This window comes from Oratosquilla oratoria, chromosome 26 (genome assembly GCF_046742065.1).
Source record: "Oratosquilla oratoria isolate Oo_2021 chromosome 26, ASM4674206v1, whole genome shotgun sequence".
NCBI lineage: Eukaryota > Metazoa > Arthropoda > Malacostraca > Stomatopoda > Squillidae > Oratosquilla > Oratosquilla oratoria.
This window is the reverse complement of record NC_134802.1, coordinates 6452619-6464952: the sequence shown is the minus strand read 5'-3', so window position 1 is coordinate 6464952 and position 12334 is coordinate 6452619. Positions and strand designations below refer to the sequence as shown.

Below are 12334 nucleotides of genomic sequence, written 5' to 3'. Positions count from 1 at the left end.
ATCTTTTTATTACTTTCAAAGTTTTCTGTCATACCTTTACCCCATTTTACATCTGCTTTCCTCTTTGCCTCCTTTACCTTTTGCTTTACTTCTCTTTTCTTTTCTTTGTACCTCTCATATGACTCCCTCGTCCTATTTCGTAACCAATCTGTGAAAGCTTGCTTCTTCTCTTCTACAACCTTCTTTGTTTCCTCATCCCACCATTCACTACCCTTCCTTCTATTTCCTCCTGTCCTTCTTGTTCCACACACCATCTTTGCACACTTTGTGACTCCCTCCTTGAACCATCCCCATTCCTCCTCCACACCTACCTCTACTCTATCCTTCACTCCCTCCCACTCCTCCCTCAGGTTCTTTTCGTACTCCTTCTCCTTTTCCTTATCATTTAGAGAGTTCACTCTAAGCACCTCCCTACCTTTTGTACTTTTCCTCTTTCTCCATCTATTCTCCACTCTCAACTTACCTTCCACCAAAAAATGATCTGATATTCCCCCACTCTCTCCCCTTAGTACATGTACATCCTTAACTCTTCCTATTATACTCCTACCACTACATAGTCCATTAACGCTCTATCTACCACCCTTCCATCCACCACCCTCTCCCATGTGTACTTATGCTTGACTTTCTTCCGAAACACTGTATTTGCTATCATCAACTCTCTAGACACATCTCCACCATCAACTCTCCACTACAATTCTTTCCTGGAACTCCACATTTTCCAATCACTCACTCCGTCAGTTGGTTCATTTACTACCCTGGCATTAAGGTCTCCCAGTACTACTACATTGACATTTCTCCCTAATCCCTCTATGCACTCATATAAATCTATCCCAAAGGCCTCCCTTTCTTCTACACTCTTCTCACTACCAGGCCCATATGCACTTACAAAAACCACATCTTCTTTCCCAGTTTCACCTTCATCCACATTATCCTTGAGGAAACTTCCTTCCACTCCACTACACGTTTACCTATCTCGTCACTTACTAGTATAGCCACCCCTTCTCTCCCTCGCCCTCTTTTCACTCCTGATAACCTCCAACTTACACTCCCAAACTTACACTCGCCCTTCCCTCTCAACTTAGTTTCACTCAAAACTAACTCATCCATCTTTCTTCTCACAAACATACTACCTATCTCTTCCCTTTTACTCTCATCTGTACCACATCCACACACATTAAAAGACCCAAACCTTAGGGTGCTGGTTGGAAAACTCCCAGACCCTCTTATGCCTTTACTTTTTTTAGGAATGTCCCCTGTGGGGCTACAGTGGGAAGGATGCTTGGTCCCAATCTCTGTCCCTATTTTCTCGCCTCTTACGATCCAAGTGGAAATACTTGGTGTCAGTATTCCTTTGCCCCTGCCACAGGGTAGGTAGGCGAAAAAGGAAATTAATATTCAGAGAAATTGTACAGGACAGTAACAAGAGGTTGGGGGACAGCATATTGGAGGGACAGTCATGGTATAAAAGTGTCATCATTTCTCTAGGAACAGAGTTTTCCTCTATCACAGACAAATTGATGTGTGGCTCTGGTCCGTAGGGGTGCCCCATATAGAACCCAAAATATCAACTGCATGCTACTTTGCCACAATAACATGTAGCCAATACCCCAGACTTAGCCCAATATGCGTATTGGGGTAAGTCACTACCGCTTTGTCATGGGCGAGCTTAGTTCGAGTCCTCGGCTCGACCACGTTTCAATTTCCAACGTATGCCACCTTTGAGCTACTCTCAGTCTTGACTGTGAAGGCATGGAATTAAAAGTGATTTGTGGTTGAAAAAAAAAATATATATATATATTTATATATATATATGTATATATATATATACATACATACATATATATATACATATATATATATATATATATATATATATATATATATATATATATATATATATATATATATATATATACACATACACATACATATATACCAAGGCCTTTTCTCCCTTACAAGGGAGGTAGCCAAAAAGGAAAAGGCACAAAATCACTCCCACCCATTCCATCTCTGAATGCATTCCACACCCCTCCACCCTCCCTCTTATCTTAGCACCTCCTGGATGATGGGTCATCCCTGCACCTTGTCCACTGCTTTGGGTCAGAAGCAGTGTCGCAAGACACAGCACATCCACAGCAAGGCTGCTTCCTTAAATCGGCGACCCCCCCCCCCCCTCTCTGTCCCCCCATGCATAAAAGGAGAAGACTGTGAGAAATCCCTTCGGGCTGTGTCAAATTTTGCTCACACATACTACCTCACCCCCCATCCCCCCGCCCATTCCACCTCATGCAATCACAACATCATCCATGACGAGCATAGCTCCCCTTCCCGCAAAATACAACTATGTAAATACAACCATTCTCCATTCACCCCTGTCTTCTGTCCTCTCCCGTGCTTCCTCAACAGACATTCCCCTCTTCCCCAAAGCCCCCCTCACCCCATCCATCCACCTCATCCTAGGACGTCCCTTCATGCTCACTCCCTCCACATCTGCCTTCCATACGTCTTTTACTAGTCTTTCTTCACTCATTCTTTCCATGTGTCCGAACCATCCTAATACTCTTTCATCAACCCTATCTCCCAACTCCCTTTCCACCCCTGTTCTTATCCTCACCTCCTCATTTCTCACTCTATCTAGCCTAGTAACCCCCATCATACTTCTCAGACACCTCATCTCAAACACATTCAAACTCCTTCTCTCTTCCTCTCTTATGTTCCATGGTATATATATACAGTTGAACCTCGAAAGCCTGGACCCCGAATGCTTGGACCCTCGTATGACCGGTCGAAATGAACAAAGGGCGGACTTTTCAAGCACAGTTCCCTATTTGTCTGGTAGGTGGCAACGACGGCCGTACACGTGTACTCAAACCCGGCCCAGTCAAGCTGCCACCAGGGCTGCCGTTTTGTAGAATTTTGTACCAAAACGTAGTAAAATAGCGGCATGTGGCAGCTGCACAAGGACAAGAGGAAATTTTTTCTACATATCAGCAGGCTGTTAAAAACATTCAAAAACTCAAACTTTTGTTTAAAAATCATAGAACTAGTTATCAAATAATAAATGGCACATCAAAATATGACTTTTATTGGTAATTGTGTTACTTATAAAATATTATACCTCAAAAGATATGTTTTTACTGTGTAGAAAAAATTCTACGCTAAAGTTTCAGCTTTCTTTTAGCGATAATAATATAATTTTTTTTTTTTTTATATCTTACTGAATATGTTAGGGCATGGGGGCCTTATATACATTCAAGAATAAAAAAACTAGAACCAACATTTTGTCAAAGTTTGACGAGTATATCTTGCTATGAAAGTCGGCACACGCCCGAGAAAAATGTATGCCTCGGTATGGCAACGCTCCCATTCTACACGACGGTGTAGAAAACACGGCAACCCTGGCCGCCACCACTGTCTCGCGTGCATACCTTCCGATATCTACATTGTACGTAATAAAAAATGCAGTATAGTACACTGTATAAACAGTACATTTACATGCCTGTATTACAGTTATTATTACAGAATTATTAGTATTATAGCATTATTATTACAGTATTGTTATTATTACAGTGTTAGAGTATTATTCTTATGTTTCTATGCCATATCATACATTACCTATACGTATACTGCTACGAAAATCTACGAGTGTTAAGGCGATATTTTCGATGACCGAACTTTTGGCATGACTGGACCACCCTTCCCCCAATTAATCCGGGCTTTCGAGGTTCGACTGTATATATATATATTTTTATAATTAAGTTAGTTCAAACTGAGAATGTTAGAAAACTTACCTGGTTGAGTTCTCTAACAATCGTCGGAACTGAAAGTTTATTCTTGAGGATTCGATCTAACAGTAGAATTCCCATCCTGAGGTTTATTTGTCCGTCTGGTACCAGAGTTCAGGCTTGTCTGACATTTAGTTGACTAAACATAGTCTCGTTCGGCTGGAATTCTTATGAGCTCGTAAAACAGCTTTGAAGCCACGGGACAACTAATACTTTAAGTAAGTTCTCAAAGTTCCCGATTTGTTAATCAAAATTAAAACATAGGCTTAAAAAATAATAAAGAGGTAGGGGAGTTTAATAATATATTAATTAAAATTACGATAGTATGGTACGAAGTTACAGGAAAGGTTCCCGATTTGAAATTAAACAAACTTTCGGGAAATTGCCGTAGCTCAAGGTAAACAATGCAATTCCCGTAACAACAATTACCACAGCCTCCCCGACAACAAAAAGAAAGTGTTTAAGAAATATAACACTTTCAAACAAAATTTATAACAAGTTTTTGTTTGCCAGAGACCTTACTAGGTATCTAGAGGCCAGTGCAGTCTTACGAGTTGGCCTCACAGAGGTAGGTTCCAGAGAGACACAATCGTCTTGTAAAGAGTTAACCTCCTCTGAGTGTGAGACCTCTTCAAAGGGTTCAGACTCTCTAGCCTGAACATTAGGATCCCCAGGGGATTCATCCTCAAGACTGGAATTCAACTCAGCATGGAGCTCTAGAGGGATTAAAAGTTTAATGCTGACTTTAATAGTTTTTCATCAGGCTTAACCCCTTCCATACGGTGCCGCATACGTAGGTGGCATGAGGAGCAAGTGGATACACGAGGCTGCCATATCGGCATCTTGATTATATTTATTGTTGTTGTTGTTGTTGTTGTCGTTCCCTAGACTGTCTGTCCGAGCAGTCCCGTCTCCCCAAGGAAGGCCACAGCCGAAACTGGGTTTTCCCACAAATCCTTTATAGAGTGTATGTTGTGTTGTTTGCGTGCATGATTGTGTATAATGATTGTGTATATTTATTGTAGTTGCCCCTGCGTAATGGCATACTCTCGAAACTCTTCAATCACATTTTCTATGGTTATCAAAATTCACGGGTGAAAGAGAGAACGATCAATATAAGCGGTGACTATATTTTATGATGCGAGTATTATTACAACACGTCGTACGGCTGGCAGCGGCTGCTGCCCGTGAGATTTAAGGCCCGTACTGAAGAGGTTAACGACAGAGACTGTGTGTATCACCTTGTCTTGGTCAGGAAAAGTTTCCACAATACGAACTAAGGGCCAGAAGGGTCTGGTCTTGAAGGGGAGTTTCAAAAAGGCAATATCACCCTTTTCCCAGCTTCTAGAACTGTGATATGCAGCTCTATCCCTTTCCCTTAAGCTGACCAAGTACTCTGTCAACCATCGTTTCTTGAACTCTTCATAAAAATAATCCCTACAGTCCATAACCATGTTGAGAAGAGAAGGGTAGTCTTCTCCTGATTCCCATTCAGGGACTTGTTCCAAGTCTCCAAACATCAAGGAAGGAATGGTCTTTCCAATAAGGAAATGATTTGGGGTAATAACATCTACCTCATTTTCACAAGAACGATATCTATTGTTCAAAAATTTTTGAACATCGGACAAAAGAGTGGTAATCTCTGCCAGGGAAGGAACAGACCTACCCAATACCTTATACAAACATTGTTTCACTGTCTGTATTAACCTTTCCCAAGTGGCACCATACCAAGCAGCATAAACAGGAATGGTTCTATGCTGAACAGGGGAAGTTTTAAATTTCTCTTCAAATTCAGAAGAAGACAAAAGTTGTTCAATAACATTTCCCGCTTGTACAAAAGATTTAGCGTTGTCAGAATAAACAGCAGAAGGAATTCCATACCTGTTAGCAAACCTAACGAAAGCCAAAATGAACTCGGGAGTGGACATAGTATCCACAACTTCTAAATGAACTGCTCTAGTATTGAAACATGTGAAAATAAGAATGTATATTTTAACCTTCTCTCCATTCCTGTCTCTAACCCATAAATGCCCTGTGTAGTCTACACCAGTATGGGCAAAGGGCACACTTAGATTCACCCTAGAGGCAGGTAAAGAGGAAGGAGAAGGATAATTAACTGCACGGGAATTGTATTTCCTACAAACTATACAATCCTTCAAAATGCTTAACCACTTCCATACGGTGACGCCTACGTAGGCGGCATGAGGAGCAAGTGGGTACTTGATGATGCCGACGTCGCCATCTTGATTATATTGTAGTCGTACCTACGTAATTTCCATTCTCTCTAAACTGGCTTCATCAATTTTCTATGGTTATCAAAATACTCGGGTGAAGGAGAACGAACGATTGAGCACTGACTTTATTTTTTATAATGCGGTTATTATGACGCAACATTGCACGTCGGGCAGCTAATGCTGCCAGACATAGGATGTGCCCCGGAGTGAAGAGGTTAAAACAGCTTGTCTGGCCTTAAGCATCCAGAATCCGTGCATACGAAGGAAATTAAGTGTGGCTTGTAGTCCCATGTGCATAACTTGACAATGAGCAAAGAAAATTAGGATCTTAGTTAAATGATGAGATTTGGACAAAAGAAGGGGATTGACAGCCTCATATCTGAGGTTAATGTTCTTGTCAATTCTGCCCTTGGACTTAAACCATTCTTGTCCAAGAAAAAGTTCATTTGACTTACTAAAGGAGGTAGTGTTGGAATTCTGCAAATAAGCCAATTCAGCAGGAAAGGAATCCCTTTGCATAATACTCGTCAAATGATTAGATGCTGCCTTAACAGGGTCAGCATTAGACTTCTTGAACAGAAAGACAGCCTTAAAAATCAAAGAAGTGTGATGAAGAAGTTTGCTATAGGAAGAAAACTTAGAGGTATCTATTAGAGGAGGAGTGTCAACTTGTACAACAGCAGCATTGACAATGTCTCCCTTGAAACAGGAGGGAATACATCCCAAGTGACCCTTTGGCCAAGTATGAGGAGGCAACAACAACCATTCAGGTCCATAAACCCACCAATTATATTTTTCCTTGAACACCTTAGCACTACAAGGTTTAGTTAGGAAATCAGCCATATTATGTTCAGAAGGAACATAAGTAAAGGAAATGGGTGTGAACTTGGCCTTGAAAATTTCCAAAAGATTGGAAATTTCCTTCAATCTATTATTGACAAATATATATTTTTTAGGAGCCTTGTTGGTCAGGATCCAAGAAAGGGCAACTTGACTATCAACAAAAAGAACCACTGATTCAACCAGTGGGGCAGACACCAGTCCTTCCTCAAAAATAGTGTTGAGGCATTTCAAAGATAGAAAAGTTGCCATAAGCTCCAAAGATGGTAAAGTTCTCTGTTTAATAGGAGCCACCTTGACCTTGGCAAATAGAAGAGAGGTATTAGACTCCTTTAATTCTCTTCCTTCTTGCCCTACATATATGGCACATCCATAGGCTTCCTTGGAAGCATCAGCAAATACAAAAAATTTAATGGGAAATTCTGTAGAAAAGGTTTTCCTTTTAAAGGATAGGTTATTAACCTCCCTAAAATTTTCACATAACTTGTTCCATCTAACAAGTAACTCTCTATCCAATTTCCCATCCCAATCCACCATCTTTTGGCACATCTCTCTAATAAGGATTTTTTCCATGCAAGAGCACAGGAGAGAAAAACACTAAAGGATCAAATATAGAAGACGAGGAAGACAAAACTTGTCTTTTGGTCGAGGCATTCTTGTCAAGGGAAACATCCTAGATTCTCAAAGTATCATGATCCTTATTATAAATATAACCCAAGACTTTAACCTCCTCTTTATTGCAAACTACTTCTTGATCAAGAACAGAAAGAACAGAAGTTGAATTGCATGTCCACTCCCTGAGAGGTAAACCTCCATTGAGCATGATCTCGTTAATCTTCTCGATCATTGCAGGGAGAGAACAAAGCTCATTGGTAGTGTAGACCAAATTGTCTACATAAAATTTATCTTTGATTAAGGAGGCAGTTAGAGAGTCAGGCTGCAAAGAAAGATGGTGTTGGATAATGAAATTTAGAATGAAAGGGGAGCAAATGAAGCCAAAAATGATAGTATACCTGAAGGGTATATACCTACATACATATACAAAGGGAGGTAGCCAAAAAGGAAAAGGCATAAAATAATTTCCACCCATTCCATCCCTGAATACACTCCACACCCCTCCACCCTCCCTCTTATCTTAGCACCTCCTGGATGACGGGTCATCCCTGCACTTTGTCCACTGCCCTGGGTCAGAAACAGTGTCGCAAGACACAGCACATCCACAGCAAGGCCGCTTCATTAAATCGGCGACCCCCCCCCCCTCTCCGTCCCCCCATTGCATAAAAGGAGAAGACGGGGAGAAATCCCTTCGAGCTGCGTCAAATTTTGCTCACACATACTACCTCACCCCCCATCCCCCCGCCCATTCCACCTCATGCAATCACAACGTCATCCATATACAACCATTCTCCATTCACCCCTGTCTTCTGTCCTCTCCCATCCTTCCTCAACAGACATTCCCCTCTTCCCCAAAGCCCCCTTCACCCCATCCATCCACCTCATCCTAGGACGTCCCCTCATGTTCACTCCCCCCACATCTGCCTTCCATACGTCTTTTACTAGTCTTTCTTCACTCATTCTTTCCATGTGTCCAAACCATCCTAATATTCTTTCATCAACCCTATCTCCCAGCTCCTTTTCCACCCCTGTTCTCCTCATCTCCACATTTTTTACTCTATCTAGCCTAGTAACCCCCATCATACTTCTCAGACACCTCATCTCAAACATATTCAAACTACTCCTCTCTTCTTCTCTTATGTTCCATGTTTTTGCCCCATACAGTGCTGTTGGCACAATCACTCCTTCATACAATCTCCTCTTAGCATCCATTCCCAAATGTCTATTCCTCATTACACTCTTTAATCCACCAAGGCATTTACTCGCTTCTCTCAATCTACATTCTACCTCCACCTTCACTCCACCTTTTCCTGCCACATTTGCACCCAAGTATCTAAAACTATCCACTTCCTCCAGTCGCTCTCCCCCAATGCTCACTTCCAGTCTAGCCACTTTCACCCCTTGTACATCTCATCACCTTACTTTTACCCACATTTATCTTTAGATTTCTTCTATCACATACTCTCCCAAACTCTGTCACCAACTTCCTCAATCCCTCCTCCGATCCTGCTACAAGCGCAGTGTCGTCCGCAAACAACAGCTGGCTCACCTCCCACTTTTCTCCATTTTCTTTAACCATCTCCAATCCCTGACCCACCACCCTTGCATTTACCTCTTGCACCACCCCATCCATGTATAAGTTGAACAGCCAGGGCGACATAATGCATCCTTTACCTCGAACCACTCACTCTCTCCATTTCCAATCCTGACACAAGCTCTACTACTCTCATAAAAACTCTTGACAGCTCCCAAAAGCTTTCCTCCTATCCCGTATATCTGCATAACCTCCCACAGTGCCTTTCTGTCTACCCTATCATTAGCCTTTTCCAGATCCAGAAAAGCCCAAAAAACATCCTTCCCCTTTCCTATAGCTTTCTCACATATTTGTCTTACCACAAAGATCTGATCTACACAACCTCTACCTGTCCTAAATCCACACTGTTCCTCCCCAATTTCTCCTTCTGTTCCTCTCCTAATCCTCTCAATCGAGATCCTCCCATAAGCCTTCCCAACTACACTCAACAAGCTAATCCCTCTGAAACTACCACATTCACACTTGCCCCCTTTTCCCTTGTAAAGAGGAACTATACAGGCACTCCTCCAGTCCTCCGGCACTCTACCCTCTCTCCAGCAAACATTAAATAACCTCACCAGCCAGTCCACCATCACTGTACCTCCCTTTTTCAGACATTCTTCATGGCATCCATCCAGACCAGGTGCCTTACCTGCTTTCATCATCTTAACAACTGCCTTCACCTCATCCTTCCTTATTTCTCCTCCATTTTCCTCACTCATCACGGTCATTTTCTTCACATTTCCCACTGCAGCTATCTTTCCCTCCCTATCCTCCTTCACATTTAGCAACTCCCTAAAATACTCTGCCCATCTTCACCTTGCTGCCTTCTCTTACATTATCACCTCTCCATCTGCACCTTTTACCTTTTCTTCTCTACTTGAGTTGCCTCCTCTTCCTCTCTTAATTTCTTTCCAAAACATCTTTTTATTACTTTCATAATATTCTGTCATACTCTTACCCCATTTCACATCTGCTCTCCTCTTTGCCTCCTTTACCTTGTGCTTTACTTCTCTTTTCTTTTCTTTGTACCTCTCATATGACTCCCTCGTCCTATTTTGTAACCAATCTGTGAAAGCTCGCTTCTTCTCTTCTACAACCTTCTTCATTTCCTCAACCTTCTTCATTTCCTCATCCCACCATTCACTACCCTTTCTTCTATTTCCTCCTGTCCTTCTTGTTCCTGATGCCATCTTTGCACACTTTATGACTCCCTCCTTGAACCATCCCCATTCCTCCTTCACACCACACCTAGCTCTACTCTATCCTTCACTCCCTCCCACTCCTCCCTCAGGTTCTTTTTGTACTCCTTCTCCTTTTCCTTTTCATTCAAAGAGTTCACTCTAAGAACCTCCCTACCTTTTGTCCCTTTCCTCTTTCTCCATCTATCCTCCACTCTCAACTTACCTTCCACCCAAAAATGATGTGATATTCCCCCACCCTCTCCCCTTAGCACATGTACATCCTTAACTCTTCCTATCATAATCCTATTTACCACTACATAATCCATTAGCGCTCAAATCTACCACCCTTCCCTCCACCACCCTCTCCCTTGTGTACTTATGCTTGACTTTCTTCCGAAACACTGTATTTGCTATCATCAACTCTCTTTCTAGACACATTTCCACCATCAATTCTCCACTACTATTCTTTCCTGGAACTCCACATTTCCCAACCACTCCATCGATTGGACCATTTCCTATCCTAGCATTAAGGTCTCCCAGTACTATTACATTGACATTTCTTCCTAAATCCTCTATGCATTCATTTAAATCTATCCAAAAGGCCTCCCTTTCTTCTACACTCTTCTCACTGCCAGGCCCATATGCACTGAAGGGTATATACTGGTCGTTAATCCTCCTGAAGAAACAGAACCTGTTTCGATCAGCCTCATCCTTCAAACGGATCTGCAAGAAGGCTTTCATAACATCAGCCAAAATGACATGATTATTGGTCCTGAAATACAACAAGAGAGAGAGAAGGTTGTTCATCAAGTCAACTAGTGGGAAGGCAGCTTCATTTAAGGAAGGAACTTTTCCTACTTTGAGAGAACAATTGAAAACTGGCCTTATTCTAGAAGTGGAAAGATCATCATCCTTCAACACATGTCTATGGGGTATAAAGATTTGTCCAGGGACTCTTTTAGTTACTGGCTCAATAATACCCAAGGCCTCTTGCTGGTCAAACACAGCTTCATAATCCTCTCTAAGCCCCTTTTGCTCAAGTTTGTCATAAACCCTTTGAGCTACAGCTAGAGATATCTTAAGGTTATAGGGAACAAGATCCACCAAATCCTTTTTCCACGGGATCTTCACATAGTAATGTCCATTCTTGAAGGAAATGGACTGTTTAAATTCATCAATGTGTAAATTATTAATATCCGGGGTCTGTTCCTCTTTAATACCATTGGACTCTAAAGAATAGAAATTGTCAAGACCATACTCAACATTAGAATTAATAAAGACTTCCTGCAAAGGATCAAATTGAGAACTTACAGGTTCTAAACAGAAGTTGACAGAAACTTTTCTTTGCCTAACCTTTTGGGAGGAAAATATTTAACAGTCTTATAAGACTGAGAAAGGGAAGTGCCTTTCTCAGTTTTCTTTAGAGAAACTCCATTGGTCTTGAAAGAAGAATTATAGAAAACAAGTGAATCTCCATGATATTCCTCTAAGCAATTAAAAGAATCCACTCCAAGGTCAGAGTCTGGTTTTATCCTCAAAGGCCTCTCCTTGCATTTGAAACTATCAACGTCTTGGATTTCATTAGAGGGCATTTCAGGAATCCCCCTTATCATTCTCTTTAAGTAGAAAGGCTTCTCACTAGGAGGGATATATTGAGCCCCAGTCCCATATGGAATGTAACCATCAGCAAGTTTGATAACCTTGCATGACGGGCTACCATACAAGGGGGCACTTTCAATTGAAAAGTTTGAGAAGTTTTGAAGAATATCATTACCAATGATCCCTAAAACGTTCAGTTGGTCTCCCTTCACTTTTGGAAAACTTGGCGAGACAAAAAATTGGTGATTATTCATACTAAGTAGTACAGAAGATAAGGAAGGAATTTGTAAGGACAAGTTGAATCCTTCAATGGCAAAGAACAAACTAAACAAATTCATCCCTGAAAGGAGTTTTAAGTTAGCAGTGTAGTTAAAACCTCTTTTATTCATTAGAGGTAAACCAAAGGAAGAAACTAACTTGTCCATAGGAGGACTTAAACAAGGTCCAACTTTGTCCTCTACAAATTCCTTATTAATGATAGAAAACTGGGCTCCAGTGTCCAAC

The 12334-nt window shown here is 41.5% G+C and overlaps 1 protein-coding gene across 11 annotated transcripts in view; it reads left to right on the top strand.

The window, feature by feature from the left end:
• Nucleotides 1–12334, top strand: part of LOC143039374 (uncharacterized) — a 1426499-nt gene that overhangs the window by 1309119 nt on the left and 105046 nt on the right. The window contains exon 35 of one of the 11 annotated variants that reach the window (XM_076209295.1): nt 2736–3284. The exons of the other annotated variants lie outside the window; for them this stretch is intronic. Within the exon in view, the coding sequence (XP_076065410.1) occupies nt 2736–2912 (177 nt within the window). The 3' untranslated portion in view covers nt 2913–3284. Of the gene's footprint in view, nt 1–2735; nt 3285–12334 lie in introns of those variants that run through there. 11 annotated transcript variants of the gene reach the window in all.